General features: G+C 38.2%; 1 protein-coding gene and 1 pseudogene across 4 annotated transcripts in view; one reads left to right on the forward strand and one right to left on the reverse strand.

The window, feature by feature from the left end:
• Positions 1-26,478, forward strand: part of ACSS3 (acyl-CoA synthetase short chain family member 3) — a 212,445-nt gene that overhangs the window by 24,130 nt on the left and 161,837 nt on the right. For all 4 annotated transcript variants that reach the window (XR_003548467.1, XM_027769723.1, XM_006142870.3 and 1 more), the window contains exon 2: positions 22,041-22,185. Coding sequence is in view for 3 of the 4 variants with exons in the window: in XM_006142870.3 (XP_006142932.1) it covers positions 22,041-22,185 (145 nt within the window). In the remaining variant the exon portion in view is untranslated. The remainder of the gene's footprint in view (positions 1-22,040; positions 22,186-26,478) is intronic.
• Positions 5,252-5,569, reverse strand: LOC106734278 (60S ribosomal protein L38 pseudogene; annotated as a pseudogene).

Here is a 26,478-nt window from a genome sequence, read left to right on the forward strand (position 1 = left end):
TAGGACTGAAGAATGTTTTTCTCTCTACACTGGTTTTCTGTGTTAAAATAATTGTTCTACAGAGAGATGTGCTTTCAAAGTGCTTTTACCAAAAATCCCTAGTGGTTAAATTAACATAAGGTTATTATACTGCTCCAAGTAAGCAATTACCCAATTTGGAGGTTTTCCTGGAACAGTCAGTTGATATTGCCCAGGGCCAAGTATCTGTAACTTAGATAGGAAGTCACTGTGTGAATAAAGCAAAATGATGACCTCTTTAAAATGCTTAAAGACTTCTCTGTTTGTGTCTAATAGTGGTCTTTTAAGATAGCCATTGTTTTTTTGCTGAGCATTGGCCATTTGCCTCATGAGACTTTCTTACCTGTGTTAATGTGTCAAGAGAGTACTACTTCAATTCACATTCATTCACACTTGCAGGCTTTTATTTAAAAAAATTATTGATCATTTGCTGTTAATGTGCCATTAATGAGTTAGCATATGATCTCTGTCTACAGAAAGAACAGAGTCTAGAAGCACACATGGATTCCCTAAATAAACACATGGACACTTAAAATGGAGAATACATTTAACAGCGTGGTCCTTGGAGTCAAAAAGCACTGGGTGACAGTCTGCCAGGTGCTAGTTTTATAATTTTGGGAAGTTATTTGACTTCTTTGAGTCTCAATGTCACCTATAAAATAGAGAAAACTACTTCCTTGAGTAATATTGTGTGGATAAAATAATGTATATAAACTTGCAAACACAGAACCTGGCACATTATTGGTGATTGATGAAATGATAGTGTCCTTCCCTACTGCATTACTGCTCCTTTCTATCCATATTTCAGACTCTTAAAGAGAGAATAAATTTACATCATATGATATAAGAACCTGTTCTCTTCCCTACCATTCTCCCCCCTGTTTTTAATTCCTTTTGGTTTGGTTCTATAAAGACCTCCTCTTCCCATGTCTTTAGTCCTTAGCATGACTTCCAGGTTAGTCAGTAAATCCTAACTGATTCCATTTCCTGTTTATCACTCTAGTTTCCTCTTTTTATTTATTTATTTTTTTGAGAAGTTTTTGCTACAGGACGCGTGCGCTTACCAGAAAGACGGAGAGAGACGGAGAGACAGAAAACGAGAAATCCCCCCCCAGAGGGGATGGCCACACCACAGTCCCTTCTCCTCCATTCTCTTCTTGGGATCTTGGGTACACACGCACACATGCCCAGTGTGAGTTTAAGCCACTGGGTCTGGGACTCGAACCGCGGTCAACTACATGGGAGTCCAACGACATAGCCATTACACTAACTGCTGGTCCCTCTAGTTTCCTCTTCACACTGCTCTCTACCTGTATGGATTCTTTCTGAAATCCATTTCAGAACAGATCATTACCTTTTGCAAATACTTTAATAGCCTTTTATTTAATTTTTAAAAGATTAATTTTATTTTATTTGTTAATATTTTTATTTACTTTTTCATTTCATTTTCTTTTATATATTTAATCACATTATTTAGCTTACAAAGTGAATATTTCAACATGTGAACATATCTCCCTAGTCCAGTTGATAAAATTATAAAATATCTTCAACAGGTTTTTAATTTGACCAGAGAGAGAGAGAGAAAGAGAAAAAGGGAAAGTGAGAAAGCAAGTCACCAGGTTCAGGACTTGAACCATGGTCCACCATGTGGGAGTCCGGCACCTTAATCACTGTGCCACCTGCCATTCCCAATAGACTTTTATTTCTTAAAGGGAACTCAAGGATTTTAAGATGAGGCTTATAGTTGTCTTCGCCTTACTTCCTGTTGTGCTTCTTCCCAATCTTCTTTTGTGTTGGCAGCACTAATACACTTGCACTTCCAAAACAGAGTTTGAACTTTGCCCTACTTATGCCTTTGTCCCAGTTTTCTGTCTTTAAAACAATAACAACTAAAACACGTTTATTTTTAGTCTCTCTCCTCAGCTTCTTTAAGCTTTCACCCTTTTAATAAAAACAGATAAAAAGTTTGTGCAAGCAAAAGAGAAGCCAGACTGCCACCCTTCACTTCTCAGCCACTTGTCTGTACTCCAGTTCCTCCCTTCCCATGTATTCCTCCATCCACTTCAAGATAGTGTCAGTCCTCATCGCTCTACGCAAATTGCTCTCCTACAGATCATCTGTACCAATTTGAAACACAGCAGTGGATTACTTTTAAGTCCTTGCCTTATTATTATTCAGTAATTCAACTCTGATGACCATCTCTATCTCCTTGAAATTCTCTACAACGATGGTGTCCAATAGGGTAGTTAATAGTCACATGGTTATTTCAGTTGACTGAATTGAATTAAAATTAATAAAATTTAAAATTCCTTAGTCACAGTGGTCAGATGTGGTTTTTGAGCATCTCAGGGAGGATCATGTAGCTGAGGAGCTAAAATTTAAATTTTAGTTAATTTAGTTCATTAAAATTTAAATTTAGGGTCTGGCTCTTTGGCCTAGGGTTGAGGGAGCTGGATCTCACATGGCCAGCCATGATGTAAATCCCAGCCCCAGTGGCCTAAAGATAAACACCAGCTGCATATGCATACATGCCTCAACTCCTGACAGGAGGGAGAATGGAGGAGAGGGGATTGTGGTGTGAACATGCCCCACTGGGGGGTGCTTTGTCCCTCTCTGTGTGTGTCTCTAGTGCATGCATGTACTTTCTGATAATTAAAAAAAAATTTTTTTAAATTTAGCCACCTGTGGTAGCTAGTGGCTACCCTATTAAACGGAGGAGATACAGAACATTTCCACTGTCACAAAAGTTTTTATTGGCCAGGGTTGCTTTAGAGAAGGAATTGCAAAACCTTTACAGGGCCAGATATTTTTGGCATTTCAGGCCAGACAAGTTCCATTGAAGCCACTCAATTCTGTTGTAGAGGAGAAGCAGTCGTAGAGAAAATATATATAAACATGTCAGTGTTACTCTGTTCTGTGCCATTTAATGCACAGTGGACAGATTTGGCATGTGGGCTGTCGTTTCTGATCCCTACTCCAAAAACTTGGTTTCTCTGATATCTGTGCTTTTTACCATCTTCTGGTTATCCTCCAAAGTTGTTCCTTTTCAGCTTTAGATATTTCTTAGATTTCTTCCACTGTCCCTTCTTTTTATCTTTGTTGTCACTTCAACACTTATTACTGCAAAAAAGAAAAAAAAAATCTCTAAACAATCACCCTCCACTTCTGTCCTCCTCTGGGCCATCTTACCCATTCCCTCATGTTATTCTGAAAGGAAAAAAATCATAGTTGTTAATCTGTGAATTTGTCTTATCCAGTCTTCTCACCTGTAAATATGTGAAATAATAGTAATAACTTGATAGAAAGATTGAAAGGAAGCAATGGAAGGCATATGAAATCGTGCTCATGGGAGGCATAAAGTATTCTCACATTAAACCGTTAGTGTACAATAATAACTGGGTCTCAGCCTGGCTGCTCGACATCCATCCCAGCCTGTCATAAACCATGTGCGGACCTTCGGTGGGTCCTTAACCATCCATACGTACATTCATTTCCTAATCTATGCAATGAGGATAATGTCGGATATACTTATAAGGTACATAAGGTATACTTACCTCCTAGTTCTTATGAAGATTAAATAAATTCATTTACATTAAATGCTCATAACACTATCTTAGTAGAGAGCAAATACAACATATTTTAATTTTTATTTTTCCCATTTTTTTTTATAGATGAGAGAAGAAAGGCTTAGATGTGTTCATTTGCCTGAAATTAAATAGCTAACAAATGACATGTCTGAGATTTGAACTCTAATCTTTAGATCTCAAAGTCCAGGCTTTATATTACACTGTATTTCCTTTTTAACATCCATCAGCTCCTTATTACATTCCCTACATCAGAATTCGTCTCTTTTTTAGCTCTGTGCTTTCATCATGCTGTGTTTACCCTTCTCTCAGGAAATTTGCAACACTTTGCTGCTTATTATAGTTTTTGAAAACAAGTCTTATTTTGACAAAGAAGATTCAGGATAGGTCAAGGAGAAGACAGAAGAAATAAAAGGCAAGATTTTCACAAAAGGACTGAGTCCAAGCTTCTAAGCTGATGATGTAAGCTAGCAGAAATTAGTGAGGATAAGTAAGAGAAAATAGAAAATTGTGTATTATAATTCCAGAAGGAATTTAAAGAGCTTTCTTCTTCACGAAGCCCTTTCAGATGGCCCATACTCCCACCCCTGAAAGTTCAGATGCTGGTGATGGTTGTGTCCAACTCTTTCTCAAGGACATGTAACATCATTATAGTGACTATATATAATATTTACACTAGCTGAGACTCTCTCTTTTATATGCCCTACAGTATATCCCTCTGCCTCTTAAATTATAAAATAAAATTATGTAAAAATTCATTTGAGGGGCCAGAAGGTAGCATAGTGATTAAGGCGCTGGACTCCCACATGGCCATATGGCCTACCATAGTTCAAGTTCCAGACTTCATGACTTGAAGATTACACTATCCAACATGGCCTACTACCATTCAAGTTCCAGACTTTGTGGATTGGAACTGGATGTATGTGTGTGCATGCACAAAATCCTGAGAGGAGAATGGAGGAGAAGGGACTGTGACGTGACCACCCCCCCATGGAGTGATTTCTCACTTTCACTCTCACTGTCTATCTCTCTCTGGTAAGTGCATGTGCCCTGTGGCAAATAAAAAATATTGCCAAAATTGATGGATCTTATGGAAAGTAGATTAGGTTACACTGTGGGAATAATCAATCCCCCATTTTTTGGATTTAGAATAGGCCAGGTATTTCTTCCTTATTGTACACATTTATCTTGCATTATTGAGAAGATGTGCTCCACATTGTCTATCTTCACTGAGTAATCAAGGCTGATGGTGATGTTACCATTAGGAATGCCACTGATCCTTGTGACAGGGAGAGGGACAGGTGCTAAGCACCCATTGACTCTTGAAGATTGTTTTGTCTGAATTACTTTCATTTCTATGCTATGGACCTCAGCAAACCACTGGTCATGCATTATTTTCTATGGGTTTATTTTTATTTTTTTATTTATATTTAATCACATATATATATTTACAGTGTACAACATTTCTTTTTCCAGCATGAATACTACGTGTATCAGTCAAGACAAAGTTATTACTATATACATTATCGTTATCAAAAAACTTCTCTCTCTCTTTTTTTTTTTTTTTTTGGTCTATCAAACATACCTTTACTTTTTTTTTTTTTTTCCCAGAATTAAAAATGTTTAATGTAATTCAAACAGTGTCTGGTTCATTTTAGCTCCTTCACTGCCAAACCTGGAGGCAGGGACTGCTTCCGCTTCTCCCCCCTCTCTTTGTCTGTCTGTGATGACCAAGGTGTAAAGGTATCTGCTGCATCAAACTTTAAACTTCACATTATCCTTATTTTTCTTGATCTTGACAGATTTGGCATCCTTTCGTCAGGCTGTTAGCAGAAAGTCTTTGATTTCCTCAATTTTCCAAGGCATGGCGGGGAGCACGGGGAGAGGGCGCATAGGGCACCGCCAAGAAACACACCCAGCAGCCAGACAAATGTACCTTCACTTTTTTTCCCTTCCCCTTTCCCCTCCCTTCCTCCCACACTAAACTTTTTTTTTCAAATTTTGTTGATTCACAAAAGATCAAAATATCTTAATTAAACCAAAAATATGGACAAAGCTAAAATCTAGTAACAAGTGCACTGTAATTTTCTTCTAAAACATGTTTTTCTTTCTCCATTCCTCCTTTAACTAAAGAGAGGTTTAAACTAACTTATTTGCCAAAAAATATATATATTAGTCTCAATTTGGTCTATTATTTGCACAAATCCCCATAAAAATTTAATTTCTGATGCAAGGCAATAGATATTATTGTATTATTGAACTTATGCAAATAACCATTCTGCCACAAAATAAGAATGCTGGGAACCAGCAGTTAGCATAATGGCTATGTCGCTGGATTCCCATGTAGTTGACCGCGGTTCGAGTCCCGGACCTGGTGGCTTAAAACTCACGCCGGGCGCGTGTGCGTGCGTGCCCAAGATCCCGAGAGGAGAACAGAGGAGAAGGGATTGTGGCATGGCCATCCCCCCTGGGGGATGATTTCTCACTTTCTGTCTCTCTGTCTCTGTCTGTCTGGCGAGTGCACATGCCCTATAACAAAAACCTCTCAAAAAAAAAAAAAAAAGAAAGAAAATAAGAATGCTCACAAAATTTTCCTATTGCAGAGGAGTCTGGGAGGGAGAAAAGTTTGTTTTAATTTAAAAAAAATTAACAAATTGCTGAATCTATCAACAACTCAAGAGAAAACAAAAATCCTTAAACATGAAAAGACAAAGCATAGAAAAAATATCAGTAATGTCTTAATCAAAATTATAAAACCCTGTTTTATCAGTTCAGTCTCATGTAATTAATCTCTCTCTTACTGAATTTGCACTGTTACTGTGGTCTGATTTTTCTGTTTAATCCTGGAAGTTAACATTCAGCGTTATTATCGGTACTCCTACCATTAAGTTGGCCATTCTCTTGGTTGTTTTTTGTTCTCTTATTTCTGTCTGTCTGACTGTCTTTAGTTTTCCTGGAATAGCACTCCCTTCAGAACTCCTTGAAGAGTTGGTCTGGTGTTGGTAAATTCTTTCACGTTTTATCTGAGAATGTTTTGTCTTCTCATATGAAGGATAATCTTGCTGGGTCTAGTATTCTAGGTTGAAATTGTTTTTCACTTAACACTTTGAATATATTTTTCCATTCTTTCCTTGTTTGCATCATTTCTGATGAGAATTCCAATGTTAGCCTGATGATATATCCTTTGAAAGAAATTTGACGTTTCTCTCGCAAAGTTTAATATCTTGTCTCTGTGGTTTTGGTCAATCTGGCTACTGTGTGCCTTGGAGAAGATCTTCTTGGATTACTTCTATGTGGGGGTCCTTTGTATTTCTTGGGTCTGGATATTTTAATGCCTCTCTAGGTTTGGAAACTTTTCTTCTGGTATTTTATGGAATAGATTATCAATACTCATAGTTTCTTCACCTTCTGGGATACTGATTACCTAAATGTTGGGGTGCCCAATGGTATCTAGTATTACTCATATATTATTCTCATTTTTTTGGGCAATTTTCTCAATCTTTTTGGTGAATTTTTCTACGTTAGAGGTTCTGTCTTCTGCATGTGAGATTTGATCTTCTGCATGATCTAATCTGCTTTTAATACTTTCAAGGGAGGTTTGAATTTCCTGCATTACATACTTCATCTCTAACAGTTCCATTTGATTCCTTTTTATGGTGTGTATTTCCCCTTTCAGATCATGCAAGAACTTCCTCACCTCCAGAACTCACTGTCTCTTTTCTCCTGCATCTTCTGGAGTTTATTGTCTCTCTTCTCTTGCATCTCTGTGAGCTTTGTCACTATGAATATTCTAAATTCTTTATCTGACATATTCACGAGTTCCATTGTACTGACTGTGGATGATGAAGGGCTGTTCTTTTCCCTTGAGGGAGAGATACTTTTTTGGTTTCTCATATTTCTCGTGTCTCTGTGTTGATTTCTGGTCACCTGGTGGATTATATGTTCTTCCTACTTTCTTTGAGTTAATTCTGAGCATTAGAGGCATGCGGAAGGAGATGACCTGCAATATCTCTGCAGTTCTGCAACCTGTCCTTTTGTCGATGGAACTGGATATTACAGAGGCCTCCCAATTTCTAAAGAATAGGTACCTGGACTAAGCTGTGGGGTTTCAACAGATAATTCAGAGGTGTGTGGGAGGAGATGAGCCCTGCTCTCTCTGCAGCTCCGTAGTTCTGCCTGCTGCTCTCTTTGCAGTCTCTCTTCTCTGGTTTTTAGTCATTTGGTGGTATATTCACATTTGGCTAGTTTATTGGAGGTTTCTGCAACTGTAAGCTCATATGCTTCACTTTACTGTGAGGTACTTCTATGCCGATTTTTCCTCTACTACTGAGTTTTGCATCATGGTATCCACAGAAAGAGATCTGAGTTTAGATTTATGAAGATGAGATTCTCCCTTTCTGGAGCAGTTCAGTGGGGGTTGAGGGTTTCTATGACTCTAAAAGTATTTATATGTTTGACTACTGTGCACCTAGGCCTGTCTAGACACTCAATTGTGGAAGCTGGGAAGAAAAATGAGAAAGTGAGAAAGTCTGGTTAAAAAAAAAAGAAAAAGGGAAAAGATAAAAAAATAAATAAATAGAAATAAAAAGGAAAAAATATTTTTTTAAAAAAGGCTAAAATTGAAAACTGCATTGAGCTTGCATGCTGCATGAAAAGAGAGGGGCTGGGCCCACCTTAGATGTAGATAGATTCTGACATTAGCAAGATAAAGGAGAGGTCAGAGACAAGAGAAGGTAGTTACAGACAGATTTATATATACATATATATGTGTGTGTGTATATATATGTGTATATATATATATGTATGTGTGTATGTTTGGGCTGGAAGGCAGGGAGGGTTGGAACAGGTAGGGCCAGGCCCACTTAAGAAGTAGATGGATTTTCCGCTAGGTGTTGGGCTGCCATGTGTTCTATGAAAGTGCGATCTTACAAATTTCTGGGGAGGGCAACCAAAATCATGGTGGGCAACAGGAATGGAGACCAATTTATTTATAGCTCTTTCTGTGATTTGGAGATTCTGTGTAGCTATTTATTATTGACTGTTTATCTGCTCAAGGTTGACTCTAGTGAGAAAAATAAAAAAGGATCAGCAAAATTTTTATGTCCCAAATTTTAGTTTATTGAAACTGCATTTTAATATTTGTTTGAGAGAGATTTTTGCTATTGAGTGTATGCACTCACCAAAAAGAAAGAGAGAAATCATCCTCTGGGGGGAAATGACCACACCACAGTCTCCCCCTCTATCCTCTTCTCAGTATTTTGAGCATGTACACACAAGCACCTGGTGTGAGTTTCAAGTTGCCAAGTCCAGGTCTTGAACCGTGGTTGACTATGAGGAAGTCCAGCAACTTAACCATTACCCAATCTGTTGGTCCTAAGTTTAGATGTTTTTACAGAAAAAAAAAAATATTTTTTTACCAGAAAAAATTTTTTAAATGATGTTTTTAACTTAATCAAATATTTTTCTTTGAAGGTAGTTGAAGTTGATGATTTCAGAAATTTGATAGCCAAGCAAAATATAACATAAGATTTATATTTTTTATTTAAAAATATTTATCCTTTTAATGCATAAATACATGTTCATAAAAATGAAATAACATAGAAGTTTCATTATATAAAATGTAGGCTATTCCTTCACCATTGTTTTTTCCCCAGTTATTATTTTTTACTCTGAGTTTACTGTTTTCTTTTGCATTTTTAAATTCTCCTTTTCATGATTTTATAGAATACATAAACATACAAGCAACTTACTTTGTCTAAGATAAAAGTTTTTCTTAGACATTATTTCACATAATGACTTCTCATTGTTTTAAGATTTATCCTACTACATGCTATGTATTTAAAATCTTTTTTTTTTTTTGGAGGGGTTTTTGCTATAGGGCATGTGTGCTCGCCAGACAGACAGAGAGACAAAGAGACAGAAAGCGAGAAATCTCCCCCCAGGGGGAATGGCTAAAACACAATCCCTTCTCCTCCATTCTCCTCTTGGGATCTTGGGCACGCACGCACACGCACCCAGCATGAGTCTTAAGCCACCAGGTCCGGGATGCAAACCGTGGTCATCTACATGGGAGTCCAGTGACATAGCCATTACGCTAACTGCTGGTCCCTGTATTTAAAATCTTGATAGACATTATGAGCCTACTAAATTGCTTAGCTTATATTCTTATATGGGAATATTGGCTTCTCATTACTCTCACCAACATGGCATATGACATCTTCATCCAAAAGGGGAAATGGTATCTCATTATTTTAAATTCATTTTCCCAATTGCTAGTAAGGCTAAACATCAGTTTTTATGCTTCTTGGCCCTTTCTGTTTTTTTTCCTCAAAGGGCATCAGGTTGAGATTCTTTGCCTGTTGGATTTTTTATTTTTAAAAATGATTTGCAGGAACACTTTAACCATTATTGAAGTTACAAGTATATCTTTATGCTCGTTATGTATGTTGAAAATACGCCCCCCTCCCTGCTTTATCTTCTCTGTATCTGCCTATGCACTGATCCACACACACGTAGACACTCATCAGAGTGTCAAGATGCAGGTAGCTCAGTGGAGTATATTTAGAATCTGACTAAAGATTCTTCACTAATCAGTGAATACAAGTTTTGATTACTAGAGTTCATTTTTCTATGATTGAGGAAGAAGAGTGGATTCCCAGGTGGCCACAGTTTGTACAATTTCTAGACCTTCAACAAGTTATATAAAACCTTGTTCCTGTTCCATAAGTCTTAAATCTTCTACAGGATCCTCCATGACGAAACTCTCTCATCTCTGACAATTATAGTCTAGGATAGTAAAAAAAAAAAAAAAAAAAAAAAGAAAAAAGAAAAAAGAAAAAAAAATGGGTGTGATGTGTATGTATAGGCATGTGGAGGGGTATTATTCTGTTTAATTATCCAGACCAAAAAAACTCATGGCCCATTCATTATTCCTACCTGCCTGTACAATCCACTGAGCTACCTGCATCTTAACCCTCAGATGAATGTGTATGTGTGTGTGCATCTGCGCACTGGTAAATACAGGTCAATAGACAAGATAAAGCAGGGCCAGGGGAGGGAATAGTCTTACCTACCTCTGATCTGGAAGTTATTTCAGAGTTTTATTGAGACAGTGAGTTATGGTGAGTCTGTGTGTGTGTGTGCCTGTGTCTACCTTATTATCTGCTTAGGGTTTACTCACGAGTGTAGAATATTCTGATTATATAAATTTTTCCACATCTTTTTTATTTTTAAGAGTGATTATTGCTATAGGTGGCGTGTACTTGCCAGAGATACAGACAGAGAGAGAGAGACAGAAAGATAGAAAGCAAGAAATCACCCCCTCCACCCGGCCCAGGGGAGTTGATCACACCGTAATCCCTTTTCCCCATTCTCCTCTTGGGATTTTGGGCATGCATGCATACACACCAGGCATGAGGTTTAAGCTACCGGGTCTGGGACTCAAACCACAGTCAGCCACATGAGAGTCCAGTGACATAACCATGCGGTGCTGGTCCTTCTTTTCTTTCATTTTTTTAAAACTTTATATATGATAGAAATCTCTTCCATATCAGTATACTTGAATCTACCATTTCACTTATGACTTCTGGATATAGGAATCATTCTGCTCCACTCTGCTTTATATATCCAGAAGTTTGCTACTCTTGTGGACTGGTGGTCGTACTACTGCCAGTTATTCCACTAGCGTCAATTTACTTTCAGCCAGCTAAACACCTATGGTACATACACAAACACATACATACACACATGTATTTTCTTCTGATGTTAAGAGGGGCTATGAAGTACGTTGAAATTGCTTACCATTTTCTATGGGAGGAGATTTGTGGGAGAATAGGGTAGAATATTAAGACTTTCTCTTTTTTCACAGAACTGAATGCTGACAGAGAGAGAGAGAGAGAGAGAGAGAGAGAGAGAGAGAGAGACAGTGAGAGGGAAACAGAAATCACCCCGTCAGGGTGGGGTAGCTAAGCCATAGTCCTTTCTCTTCTACTCTCCTCCTTGGATTTTAGGCAAGCATGCACACATGCCTGGTGTGATTTCCAAGTCTCCAGGTCTGAGACTTGAACCACTGTTAGCACTGTGAGAGTCCAGTGCCTTAACTACCATGCCATCTGGTGGTCCTTAAATTTTTAGAGCTATTCATAACACTCTACTATAAGGTAGAGTGTTATTTATATACTCTATCAGAATAGATAACAGAAAAATTCCAGAAGTTATATCTGGAAACTACATTGCCCTGAGGAGAATTTTGCTATATATGAGATGTTAACACACATAGGAAGAGTGGAGTGCCACAGATAACTGAAGATAGTACAAATTAGTCCCAAAATGATGCTTAGAATGTTGACTATTGATAAATATAATAGTATTTCTACACTACACATAGTATATATTTAAAATACATATACACACACGTACACACACATACGTACACATACACGCATACATATAATGCATCTGTATAATATGTAATACAAAATGTATTGCATACAGATTATGTATATATATATATTATACACACATGAATGAATTATTAGAACATTTAAGAAATGAATATAAGAGACCAAATCAGATGAGAAGAGTATGACTTAGAGGAAAACAGTCAGAGGAAAATGATGAGTTTATTTACATATTTTTAAGTTTATTTTTTTTCACGAGAAAGAGAAGCATCCTCAACAGTCTCACTCCACAATCCCTCCCCTGCCTTCCCAACTAGCTAGGATCAAGGGCGCCTGTGCATGCGTCCAGTGTGTGTGAGTCAACCCAGGAACCAACTCTCAGCCTTCGATATGGCTTTGAGTCTTGCAGAGTTCTGCTGGTGCACCACGCCAGCTGAGCCAGGGTAAAATATTTGTATGTCGGGAAACGTGAATCAAAATTAGTGAGTACCCTAAGTCATTTGTAACAATGTCAAGTGTAAGTTCAATATCCTAACTAAAGAGCTTTTAAAGTTGGCAAATGTGCTTAATCAATAGTACTAAACAAAACACAAAAATTAAAACTATTTTTTTATTTTTCAGATTGGAAAAGATAGAGACTAATCTGTGTTTAGAGGAGACTGAACAAATGTGTATTTGGGTAATGTTGATTATAATATGAACTGCTTCAATATTTCCAGAAAGCAATTTGATTACTTGATTTTAATTTCATGTGTGTCTATATATGTGCTTGATTATAGAAATCTAACCTATAAATGCAATTAAAAAATGATTGGACCAATATTTGTCTATAAAAAAAATCATCCAAGATTGTTTAAAATGACAGACCCAGCTTTGTTAGCTGCTCTGGACACAACTTAGTAGAATGAGGCCAGATGGGAGACCTTGGTTCAATTCCTAGCTCATCCTAAGGGACTTAGGATAGTGATATGTGGGTGTGTGTGCCTGCAGTTGTAGCTTCTTGGGAGGATGAGAGGAGGATTATGATACAGTAAGATCCTTTCTAAAAAAAAAAAAATACACTTATCACCCCCCCACAAAAATAAATGGTAGAAATAAAGTAAAATAGCGACAGTGTTGTGAAAGGCAAATTGTTAACAGTGCAGAATTAGCTTTATTATTGGACTTTTTAAAAAAGAATTGTTTATTTATTTAATTTCATTTGTTATTACAATTAGTAGTATTATTTTAATTTGACCAGAGAGAGAGAGAGAGAGAGAGAGAGAAAGAAAGGGAAAGCAAGAAAGCAAGCCACATGTTTGGGACTTGAACCACCATTGGCCATGTGGGAATCCAACACCCTTAAAAACCATGACAACTGCTGATTCCATTATTAGACAGTTTTTGAATTGAATATTATGCTATCATTAAGCAAGAATTTTGAGAATTTGTCAGGCCCTCTGAGGAGTTCATAAAGCAATCCTAAATATAGTGGAAGACTATTAAACTATGCAATAAATAATTTTACATAAAGGAAGAAAAAAAGGTATTACAAAGTTTATTTTATTTTCTTGTTTTGTTTTTTAAATAAGTAAATTACATTAGTTGCTTTTATAATCCAAGAAGTCAAATCATTTAGAACCTGACCACAAATTTAGATAGTGGAGAAGGCATTCAGTTGATCTATTTTTTGTTTGTTTTGGAGAGATTTTTGTTATAGGACGCATGCACTCGCCAGAAAGAGACAGAGAGACAGAAACCAAGAAATCACCTCCCAGGGGGGATGACAACACCACAATCCCTTCTCCTCCATTCTCCTCTTAGGATCTTGGCCACATACGCACATGTGCCTGGCATGAGTTTAAGCTACTGGGTCTGGGACTCAAAACTGTGGTTGACTACATGGAAGTCCAGTGACTTAGCCATTATGCCAACTGCTAGTCCCATTAGTTGATCTTTTCTAAAGTGATTTGTTTAAAAATGAAATAAGACTTCTCATAGTAGAATAGTCAAATATTTGCATTAGGAAGTCTCTGGCCAGTCATGTGGTTTAGCCATACATAGTAGACTGATCTTTAAGTGGTACACTCCTTACCCGTGCCTACCTCTACAGCCAAGACAGTTTGTTATCTCCTGCAACAAAACTGATTAATATTGCTTGTAAGCCTTTCCTCCTTTTTGGATCTCTTTTTCCTACTGCCCCAAAGAGTGATCTTAATTTTTAAAACATTTCTTTAAGGGTACTCTTAATAAGAAAAGCTCTGAGGTGTTAATAATTTTAATATTAAATTACCCCAAGGTTTCAAACAATTGAAAAAGACACTAAACTCTTGACTATTGCCTATAGAATTAATGTTGCACAGTATTTAAGGATTTGGTTCTGTAATCAGGCTGCCTGGAAAAAGTTACTATCTTTTGTTCCCTTATATGTAAAATAGGGCTAATAATACCTACCTCATAGGGGAGGGAGATTTAGTAAGGGTTCAGTAAATGTTCTTTAGTAATTTATAGTATCAGGGTAAGATGGAGGAAATACTCCTTATTCGTTCTGCTAAATAGGGTTAGAAACCTAGGACATTACATAAGGAACTTTGAAAGGTAGAGAGTAGGTTGACTAGCCAGGGACTTGGGGACATGATAAGTGACATGGCAATGAGTACTCTGGCTTTCCTTTTGCCTTAATTATCTGAGACTGAGCACTGGAGAACATGGGAATAAATAGCTAAAGGGCACAGACTAGGAAAAAAATCCAACAAAAACCTTTCTGGCCAGAGAACTAAGAAAAGAACAACCTAGCAAGATAGACCATTTTTTATTTTTACTTATTTATTTTTAACACAGAGTTTTTTAGATAATTACCATTCTAATCTAGCCAGACACCACAGATAAAACCAGGTGGAGCATCTAGACTGATAGTCTTGTCAGACTTGTATCAAGGTGCCTCAGACATTGCCTCTGCCCCTGGTGGGGTCAGAAGAGTTTGTGTGGGGAGGCAGACCTCCATTCAGGCTAAAGTAAGGCTATAAAGTTCTCTTACCTAGCAATATCAGTGCAGAGCAGTACTAAATGCCCTCTCCTTTCATCTGGGATGGTGTGGTGGGATCCGAGTGGGAGCCTGAAATTTCACCCTAGTTCAGCAAAATCAGACAGAGAAAGTCTAAAGACATGGGCTTCTTGTGGTATAGTGGTTAAGTGCTGGACTCCCATGTAGCCATCTGTGGTCCAAGTCCTAGACATGGGGGACTTTAGACTCGTGCCTGGCATGTGTGTGTGTGCATGCCCAAAATCCCAGGAGAAGAAGGGATTGCGGTGTGGCCATCTCTGGGGGAGGGGGATGATTTCTCACTTTCTGTCTCTCTCTCTAGCCAGCACACACTATAGCAAAACTCTCTCTCTCAAGAAAGAAAAGAAGAAAAAAAAAAAGAGAAAGACTTGGGTTTTGAATATGGCTTTTTTCGAATTCCTAACTGAATGTTTAGGACAGTATTAATAGTATTATTATTTCAAGGTCCTCACATCATGATCCATCCCCAGCCTCAGTTGGCCTGGATCATGGGCACCTCCATGGGCATCTGTCATGCTCAGGGAAGTTTTGGGATATGAATTCAAAATGTTTCCCATGTGGATATTGTTGTTACCCCTATAGCACCATTTGGCCCCCCAGATAAATGATTTTTTTCAGTTTATATATTTCTTTCATGCATGAAAGAGAATATTCACAACAGAGTCTTGATGCCGTAGTCCACCCTCAGCTTCAGCCAGCCCCAGATCAATGGCAATGTGTGCCCAGTATACTCAAGGAGTTCCTTGGATGTGAACCTGCAAACTTCCCATGTGGTATTGCCTCAGAGTATCATGTTTTATGATCTGCAACCTTCTTGCTACCTTGCCTCTTGAAACAAATTTTTAAGTCTCAATAAAGAAATAGAAATTCTCAGTAAAGAAAGAATATAAAGAATAACAAAATAGACATTTTAGAACTCAAAGATAGAGTAACCAAAACAAAACTCACGGAATGAACACAACAGTAGAACAGAAATGACAGAAGAATGAGTTGGTAAACCTGGGGATAGAAAAAAAAGATAAATGAGTGAATAAATATGACATTGTGGACTAGAACATCAGTCTAGAGAACTAAAGACTTGAGTTTCAGGTATAGCTTTCTCCAGTTTCTAGCTGGATGCCCAGAGCATGATTTACTTATTATATTTTTTAGTCTATATTCTTTCAACTTCCCTAGTTATTCTCAGATCCCAAATCCAATGTTTCCTGGAAATTTACTAATTTTAGTCATTCACTTATCAACAGTTTATTGAGTGCTATAGTAGATCCTAGGACTACAAGGAATGACATAGTCTGCTTCCAGGTAAATTATAATATTGGGTTGTCAGAAAGGTTGTGATGCATTTTTATATAGAAAAACATAGAAAAAAACATATCATGACTTTTCTGACAACCCACTATAATGAAGGAAGCATGTAACTGAGTGGACCAACTATTAATGCAGTGTGATATGCATTATAGTAGAGATATGTTCACAGGGTTTGGGGAGTGTTTAGGGGAGAGTGGTAGTAAAGGAGAACAGTCATGGAATTGGCAACTAACTGAATTCAAGGATCTGCAAATTTTGTAATTCAGTAAAGCTGGAGTGTATGAAGTTGGATGATGGGACATGAAACTGAGAAGATGAATGGATTTTATATGTCCCTTCAAGATATATAGTTTTGGGAACCAGCAGTTAGCGTAATGGCTATGTCGCTGGATTCCCACGTAGTCGACCGCGGTTCGTGTCCCGGACCCGGTGGCTTAAATCTCACGCCGGGCACGTGTGCGTGCGTGCCCAAGATCCCGAGAGGAGAATGGAGGAGAAGGGATTGCGGCGTGACCATCCCCCCTGGGGGGTGATTTCTCGCTTTCTGTCTCTATGTCTCTCTCTGTCTGTCTGGCGAGCGCACGCGCCCTACAGTGAAAATCTCTCCAAAAAAAAAAAAAAGATATATAGTTTTTATTCTGACAAGATATTAAATAATTTCAAGCACCATTTGACATAATATTTTTATTGAGAAAAGACATGTTAGGAGCATAGGGCAATGGCTTGAGAGCATGGGGTCAGGTCTGAGACAGGGAGATTAGGAAGTAGTCCTTGTAAATCAGGTGGTCAATGAGAGAACAAAACAAGTGGACAATAAAGGCAATTGTGACATTACAGGGCTGGTTGGGTGTAAAGGGTAAGGAATCAAATCTGACTTTTGGGATTCTAATTCAGACTACTGGTTGCAATGTGGGTTTTTGAAATATGAAAAATGAGAGGAGCAGGTTTGCAGTTGAGTTGGATTTATGGGCTGGAGGTGGGTGAAATGATTACAATTTTGGACAAGTTATTTTTCCCAAGTAGAGATGTCTAGAAAACTTTGACTATAAGGATGTAGAGTTTAGAACAAGGATCAGAGCTGGAGATAATGATAGAAGTTGAAACCAGGGGAATGTAGAGATCACTCAAGGAGAGTTATGTAGCATACACAAAGAGATGCATGTGGCTGGGAGGGATCACAGCCAATTTAAGATGAAGTGAAGGAAGAAGATTTTTCGAAAGATTTTTGAGAAGGAACAAGCAAAGAGATAAGAATACAATAAAACAAACAATAAAGTGAATCTTCCATGAGACTTTGAAACTAGTAGAGCTAATTTATTGCATATAGTTGTCCTTTTCAACTGTTGGAGAAGCATTCCAAGACCCCCAATGGATGCCTAAAACTTCAAATAGTACCAAATCCTTTAAGTGCTATGCTTTTTCTTTATATAACAATAAAGTTTAGTTTATAAATTAAACACTGTAAGAGGTTAACAACAATAATAATAGGACAATTATAACAATATACTGTACTAAAAGTTACCTGATTGTGTTTTTTTTTCTCTTCACCACAATTAAAATTGAACACAAATAAATACCAAATATATTGAGCACAGAAAAGTAGAGTTGTAAATAAAAAGAAGGACAATAATTAAATCATCAGGAAATGTTTGCCAAGGAAAATGTCCATATGTCTAAAATGTGTTCTTTGCAGAAACAAAACTAAACGAGAAAATGAATAGTTTTTTGACAAGTCCAGCTATGGTGGCAAAGGCAGAAGGACACTGTTGCATAATGTTGACACCACATGGGAGACCCAAGTTTGGATCCCAGGTTGACTTGAACATACAGAGTGGGTCCATGCATGCCTATAACCCTGATCTGATGAGAGGTTTTGGGGGGAATATCAGAGCATGGTGAGCTCCTGACAAGGGTTCTCTCTCTCTCTCTCTCTGAACAAATAAATTTTTAAAAAATTTGGTGAGAAAATTCTATAAAATATTTTAGCTTATTTCTGCCACAGAATGTTGAGTTAAGCTCATTTTTCTCTTACCACATTAATAATAGTCATAATTATGCTGCAAGATAAGTAATCACAAAATATTCCCAACATAAAATATTTAGCATATATTTTCATCTATATATCTGCAGGTTTTAATGGGGTCAGCTGATTTCTGATGTATTAGTTAGGAACATTTTCTCTAAGACATATATCTGGCTGGCTGGCTGGGTTGGAAACTCTTGGTATTTTTGTTTTGTGTTGTTTTTGTTGATTTATTGATTGATTGCTCTCTTCCTGCTTGCAAATATTCCCTCTGGGTGCTAGGCTGAGGAAAAAGCAGGTATACTTGGGACGCTCCTCTTCTGGAGAAGGAGAGCAAGACCAGGCATGTGAGTGCTTTTTAAGCCTCTGCTTGCATCATGGTATTGAATTATCCAAGGCAAGTATGTAGATAAGCCTTAAATGAAGAGATGTATTCTCCTCTTGGGGCTGAGGGAAAAAGACAAAATTTTTTTTTTCTTTTAGGTTTTTGCTATAGGGCATGTGTGCTCACCCGAAAGACAGAGAGGGACAGAGAGACAGAAAGCGAGAAATCACCCCCCAGAGTGGATGACCATGCTGCTATTCCTTCTCCTCCATTCTCTTGGGATCTTGGGCATGCACACACATGCGCCCAGCGTAAGTTTAAGCCAACGAGTCTGGGACTCGAACTGCAGCCAATTACATGGGAGTCTAGCGACATAGCCATTATACCAATTGCTGGTCCCAAGACAAAATGTTTTTAATGGAAGTAGGGTGAGGGAAAAAGACAATATTTTTTTTAACACAATTATCTTCTACCACACTTGGATATTAAGAATAATTATATTAATTACTTCGTATGCTGTGTTGTAGGTATTTATGCTCCATATAATTAAAGTAAATAGAAGGATCATTGGTCTCTGATTAAATGATCCATCCTGCTGTCTTCTGTAGCTGTAATTTCTTAATGCTACCATTGTATCTATAGATGCTTTCACCTTACTGTTTTCTTTTTTTAAAGAATATTTAATTTTATTTATTGAATTAGTTATTTTTAAAATTTGACCAGAGAGACACATAAATAGAATAAGAGGGAAGTGAAAGAGCAAGCCACCAGGTCTGGACTTGGACCATGGTCAGTCATGTGGGAGTGTCCAGTGCCTTAACCATCACACCACCTGCTGGCCTCTCACTGTTTTATTTCTTATAGGGCTTTTTGAGTGAATATTTATTCATGATAACTAGCCTATTTAATGAGACTTTTCTTCTTGCTTTAATATGTTTCCTTCTTATTCAGTATTGTTATAATAAGTGGTCATCTGACATTGGGAGAAATGGACCATTACTGCACTTGTATATTTTATTCAATCCCCTCTTCCTAAAAAAGTGACAAATACAAAGATTTTTCTTTTGGAAATATGAGCTATATTTCCTTAAAAAGTATCTCTGTGTATCTACATGATGTCTGTATCTTGAAAGGAAGCTCTTGATCAATTAAGAGATGAAGAGCATCGAGTTGCAGAGGTTTTAAAAAATTAATTAACATTTTATGTGTGTGTTCATTCTTTATTCAGATTATGAAGGCTTTCAGACATGCAGAAGAGAGCTTATCTATTATTTATGTGACTGAAGGCATCACATTTCATTGAAATAAAAAATACATATAGTTCTTTCAAATAAGAACTGAATATTCCAGTTAATTTGTGTATTTGCAGCAGGTACCAAACACTCAGTCATACATCTACCGTTCGCCCTTTCACAATCTGTAATGCCTCTGCACTGCATTTATATACGATCCATTTCATCATGCAAAATAATTATTCAGGTGCTCTGTACTCTAGTTTTATCCCGAGCAACAAAGTTCACAGAATCGTCATTTTGAAGTGTGTGGTGTTTATTTTTTTTTCAGTGCACATCAACATAAATACATAGTTATTAAAATAAAATGCCCTCCATATCATCTTAAATAGTTTTTAGCTATCCTCACCTGGCATAGTATGTTCTGAGAAACACTATTTTTTTTTCTTTAAGTTTAATTATTTATATCTTCTGTGAGCAAGAGAGAAAGAGGCAGCATCCCCTAACAGGGTCTTGACACACTGTCTATCCCAAGCTTCAGCCAGGCCTGGATCATGTCTATACATATGTCTGGCCTGATCAGGGAGGTCATTGGTTCCAAACCCATAACCTCCCCATGTGGGTCAGCCTCATCACATTTTTGCCTCCTGTCCAGCCTGTAGGAAACACTCATGCCAGGGTCCAGCCTCGGTGGGTGTGGGTTGACTCGTTGGAGGCAGCACAGGAAAGGAAGACTAAGGCCTCGGTGCCTTTTCATGCACGTCCTCAGTCGGATACTCCCCAGAGATCACTCTCTGTAGAGTGACAACTGCTAGGAATTATGGTGCCTTTTTATTGAAAATGTGATACATGTAAGTAAATGGGTGAGAGACTACGTGTTCTAATTGTCAGTTCATAAAGTTTTAACAATAGGGATCATAGATTCCATTCAGGGTTGGATTAAGGGTGGGTCTATTACAGTTCAGCAATTGTTTGTTTGATGTAGGCAGGTCTTCAGAACCTTCATGGAATGCCATTTCGGGAAATAGCCTCCAGCAAGCAGAGTTAATTATCAGCCGATACTCAGCGGCAGCCATCTTGTGATCTGAGTATGTAGAAAATTTCAAGTATAGGTATTAGTTCTTATGGATCTCAATAAAGAATGATACTTATATAGTTTTATAGGGATCTAAAATTTAATTTAAGGAATCTTAATATATTTATCTATTTCACTTTATGGGGGCAGGGGTGTCCTGGGCCAGTTTCGGCCTAATCCTATTTTATGTAAAGAAAAGATTATTCTTAAGCTTATGTTAAATGTATCTTGAAGGGCCTTCCAAAGGTCAAGAAGATTATTTCTGCCTAGATAGAACTTCAGCACATCCTCTATTGTGACCACAGGGATGAAGCATTGTAATTAACAGTAGGTGGTCGGGGGACTTTTGGGAAATCTTATCACATACTCAAGAGAGCTATGTAATTCTTTTATAGTACTATATCAGGGAGTCAGAGGGGGGTCACTTCCCAGCAAGACTACCGCAGTCTCTGGAGCATACAACAGGTGGCCTTGCCAACATGCTGAGTCAACCCAAGCTTTGCTCATAGGTCAGGGGCATACAGCAGCTGTGTTGTCAACATGCTGAGCTGACCAAAGCTGTGCTCAAAGGTCAAAGGCTCTAAACAGATCCTGGAGACCTACCGGGTTGGACTCCTCCACACTTATTGTTTGTGTGTGTGTGTGTGTGTGTGTGTGTGTTTGTGTGTGTTTACTTGTTTCTAGGTTTTTGCCATGGGGTATGTGTGCTCACCAGAGAGAGACACACAGAGAGAGGTAAAGTGAGAAATTACCCTTTAGAAGGGATGGCCATGCCACAATGCCTTCTTTTCCATTCTCCTCTTGAGATTTTGGGTATGCTTGTACACGCGTGTGGCATGATTTTCAAGCTCTGGGTCTGGGACTCAAATGTGGCTGGCTATGTGGGAGTCCCTTATCTTAAACACTATGTCACCTGCTGGCCCCAGGTAACACTATTTTCAGGTTAGTACTACAAAACTAGAAATCTAGGAACTTGGTTAAACAAATGTATTATGGAAGGCATCTTCACTTTTACTCTTTAATTATTTTTCAGGTTTGTGGAAGGAATGCTAAACATTTGTTACAATGCCATTGACCGTCATATTGAAAATGGTAAAGGAGATAAGATTGCTATCATCTATGATAGCCCTGTTACAAATACAAAAGCAACTATAACCTACAAAGAAGTTCTGGAGCAGGTAATATCATACATTTTCTATAAATATTATAAGTCATGTAGAAATTACATACATTCTCAGTGTGTGGCTTTTAATCCTTGTAATATGTTGACACATGTTACCATGTGTTATAGTTTGGATAATGGGTCATCCCCCAAAGGTTTATATTTTTGAAGTTGGTCCCAGGTGTGATCGAGTTCAAGAAGTGAGGCCTAATGGGCAGTGATTGGATCACAGAAGCAACACTCTCATGAAAAAAATGAATGATGTCTTGAGAGACCCAGCTCTTGTGTGAAGGGGTTAGTTCTCATGAGAGTGGCTGTTTAGGGGAGAGAACTGTCCACAGTGTGCTCACTCTCTCTCCATATGCACCTGCTGCCTTCTGCTTCTGTCAGTCATGTTCCAGTCAGCAAAATCATAAGACAATAAACCTCTATTTCTTCATAAATTACCCAGTCTCAGGTATTTCTGTTAGCAATGCACTAATAGACTAAGACACCAGGGTTTTCTTAAAATGCACATTGGGAGTGAAAACAGGTGTGTTAACTCATGTACACTGTTTTATACCTTCTATTTACAGTTCATGATACTGGAAGATGCTCATTTTATGGAGAGAGATGCTAGCAAATCTCAAAAATGTGTTTCAGTCTTCTTTTGGTCTTTGATCTCCAGGCACATTGATATCACCTTAGTCCAGTCCATGAGTAGCTCTTGTACCATTGAGGGAGTTTCCTGCTTCACTGATACCAGGCTCTGTTCTTATTAGATTGTCCCCTAAGTGACTCCAGGGTTTCTTCCTAAGAAACAATGTATTTCTCTACCGTGTAAATGGCTTTCCTTAGCCATTATTGCCATTCAGATAGTGAAATCCAGACACCTGTGATACATGACACTGGAATCTGACCATAGCATCCCTGCCAGTGTCATTTCCCTACGACCTCGGTCAGGCACACAGCTCTTCCCACCCCTTTCCCCACCCTAGCTGTCCTGTCTTTCTCTGACACTCCTGCCCTGTACAGCTCTTTGCATGTGTTCATTCCTTGCCTTTCATGCTCCTTTTAGTGATTTTCCATCTGTGCAGTTCTTGGGGTGGATCATGATATTGACAGATTAGTTATGAGAGTTTTCCCTTTGAACGTTAGGCTGGGCATAGGTTTCAGAAGAAATTATAAAATGTTTGAGTATTGTGGAGCATTGAGAGGCTCCTTTAAACTCTTTAGAGGATTAATTTACCTATAGGTTCAAGGGAGATAACGGTGTAGCCTAGAGTTTTCAATCTCTGCACTATTGATGTTTTGGATTAGGTAAGTCCTGTTGTGGGGGCTTTCAGTTACACTTTAGGGTGTTGAGCAGCATCCCAAACTGTGATAACTAAAAATGCCTCCAAACATTGTTACTATCCCCTAGATGACAAAACTCCCATTGATTAAGAAGGGCTGGTTGAGAAGAATATGCCATGCTAGGGTTTGGAAGCATTTTATTTTTTTAGTTTGGTATGGGGCATGAGCACTTTCCAGAGGGAGAATGTGAGAAATCATGCGTCACAGAGAGTGGGCACCCTGCAATCCCTTCTCCTCTGTCCTCCTCTCAGGATTGCACACACACACACCTGACATGTTTTTCAGGTTGCCAGCCCAAGACTCAAACCACACAATCTGCCATGTGGGATTCATTTGCCATAACCACCACTCCACTAGCTGGCCCAGTATTTGCTTTTAACTGAAAGCTTTTTGAATTGCATAATCTCCTTTTCCTTCTTTAACCAGTTTAAGGGTATGCTCTATTTTTAACAAAATTTGGTCAACTCTGATTCTCTAAAATTATATGTAATTCACCTGTGTTCCTGTTTAGACTTGTAAGAGATTAGCCATGAAGCGAAACTAGGACAAAACTATTATCTCTCCATCCTGAGTTATTGCAGACAAGAAGGAAAAATTAAGACGGCTTGCTTAGGCTAGGTATCAGCTTAGTTGCAGCAAAAAAAATCCTAATTTCAGCTGATTTAAACATAAAAGAGAATTTATGAAAAAGGAGAGCCGAAGAAACCATGTTCATAAAAATGGTATACCTTTAGGGAAGGGGGTGGCAGTGAAGAGTTAAAGAGAATTCACAGATTGTCTGGTAACTAGATTTGCTGTCTTCAGTCAATAACCTGGTTTGAAAGACAGTGAGGGAGCATCTACTAGGTGGTCGGGAGAGTTATGATGTTTTTCTATGCAAAAATGTATACCGTCTTTCCTGACAACCCAATAGTTGGCCATAAAGGTAACCTGACTCAGCTACCTGGCAGTGGAAAGGAAATGTCTTGTCCTCTTCTGATTTCATAGTAGAAGTTGGGCCTCTGTATCTCTCCTGGACACATGCAAGAGGAATTCCAGGCTAAAAAGAATGAAGTTCAAATGCTGGGCGGTCAAGACAGAATAAAGCCTAACACAATAATGCTGCAAATACATTGTTTGATTCCTTTTACTGGTCTGTAAGTAGTAACCCTATGTTTTCAGAATTGTTTACAGAGGCAGCTCACATTAAGGAAGGGAGGGAAGGCACTCTGTTACCAAATGAGCTTGTTAGTCATATGAGGCTGAGTTTTATTATAAGATAATGTAAACCAGAAAATCTATTATACTGCATGTTTTATTTTAGGTTTGCCATTTTAGTTTTCGGAAGAGATTAGTCTGTGATTAAAAACTCCTTCCTACGATTTGAGAATATAAGCCACAACCTCATGCTGTGAAGATAAAAACTTATAATACTGGTGAATTTCCATTAGTATGCAGATTAGGAACCATTTTTATATATTGTAAAAGTATTATCTATAGCAACACATTTAATTTGATACATAACCAATCATCAGATTTAAAGAAAAAACTTTAAGGAAACCTAAGAGTTGTTGCCATTTTCACTTTCTGTTGTTTTCTTTATAGATTTATTAATTACATAAGTATATATAATAATTATGCACGTATGTTTGCTTGGAGTTTTTCTGCTAACTCATCTTGATTTTTTAATATCAAGGCTACCCTTTAAGACCCGTTTTAGTTTTTTTTTTTTTTTGGAGAGGTTTTCACTATAGGGTGCATGCGCTCGCCAGACAGACAGAGAGAGACAGAGAGACAGAAAGCGAGAAATCACCCCCCTGGGGGGATGGCCACTCAGCAGTCCCTTCTCCTCCATTCTCCTCTCGGGATCTTGGTCACACACGCACACGCACTTGGCGTGAGTTTTAAGCCACCGGGTCTGGGACGCAAACCTCAGTTGACTATGTGGGAGTCCAGCGACATAGCCATTACGCTAACTGCTGGTCCCCTTCTAAGACCCTTTTGATGTTTGTAGTGGTTCATTGATTTCACTTTAGCCAGACATCAAAATACTTAAAAGGACTGCTTCTTTCACCTGTTGACAGCCTCAGATTTTCTGACTTTTTTTTTCTCTAAATACTAAAGGAAGAACTATTAGGAAAGAAGAAGGAGGCATTGCATGCTACTTTACCTGCTCTTGGGTTTCTGTTGCCTTTATTTTATTAAGTAGAGAAGAAGGAGAAAGGAAGATTTAATGGGTAATGTCATTGAGGACGAACAGAAAGAAGTGCCTTTGTACATTCCTTGTTTTAATCTCTCCTTGTTCATTTCTACTGAAAGTTCCTGTCTAGGTAAAACTTGACCAAGTTAGTATTTCTTATTTAATTAGTGAAATGATCAGTTGTAGGCAAAATCGTCTTAGTCATATGACATATCTGAAAATTTTGCAGAATGATTTGGAAGCAGAGTTTGACTGAAACTGTCATCTCTCCTGTAGATTTAAAGATTTTAAACAACCCTTTATTAAAGATTTTTGGGACCAGTAGTTGATGTAATGGCTATGTTGCTGGACTCTCATGTAGTCTACGGTGGTTCAAGTCCCATACCTGGTGCCTAGGCGTGTGTGCGTGCCGGGAGGAGAAGGGATTGCGGCTGATCATCCCCCCCGGGGGGTCGATTTCTCGCTGTCTCTCTGTCTCTCACTGTCTTTCTGGCGAGAGTATACACCCTATAGCAAAAACCTCTCCAAAAAGAGTTTTTTAAAAAGTTTTCGTACACAAATTTGAGCTCCAATGAGATCTATCATTCATTCAACAATTTTTTTTTGAGAGGTTTTTCACTATAGGGCTCATGCGCTCGCCAGCCAGACAGAGAGAGACATAGAGACAGAAAGCGAGAAATCACCCCTCCGGGGGGATGGTCATGCCGCAATCCCTTACCCTCCATTTTCCTCTCAGGATCTTGGGCATGCATGCACACACGCCCGGTGTGAGTTTTAAGCCACCGGGTCCGGGAC

Source organism: Tupaia chinensis, unplaced genomic scaffold (assembly GCF_000334495.1).
Source record: "Tupaia chinensis unplaced genomic scaffold, TupChi_1.0 Scaffold000085_1, whole genome shotgun sequence".
NCBI classification, from domain to species: Eukaryota; Metazoa; Chordata; class Mammalia; order Scandentia; family Tupaiidae; genus Tupaia; species Tupaia belangeri.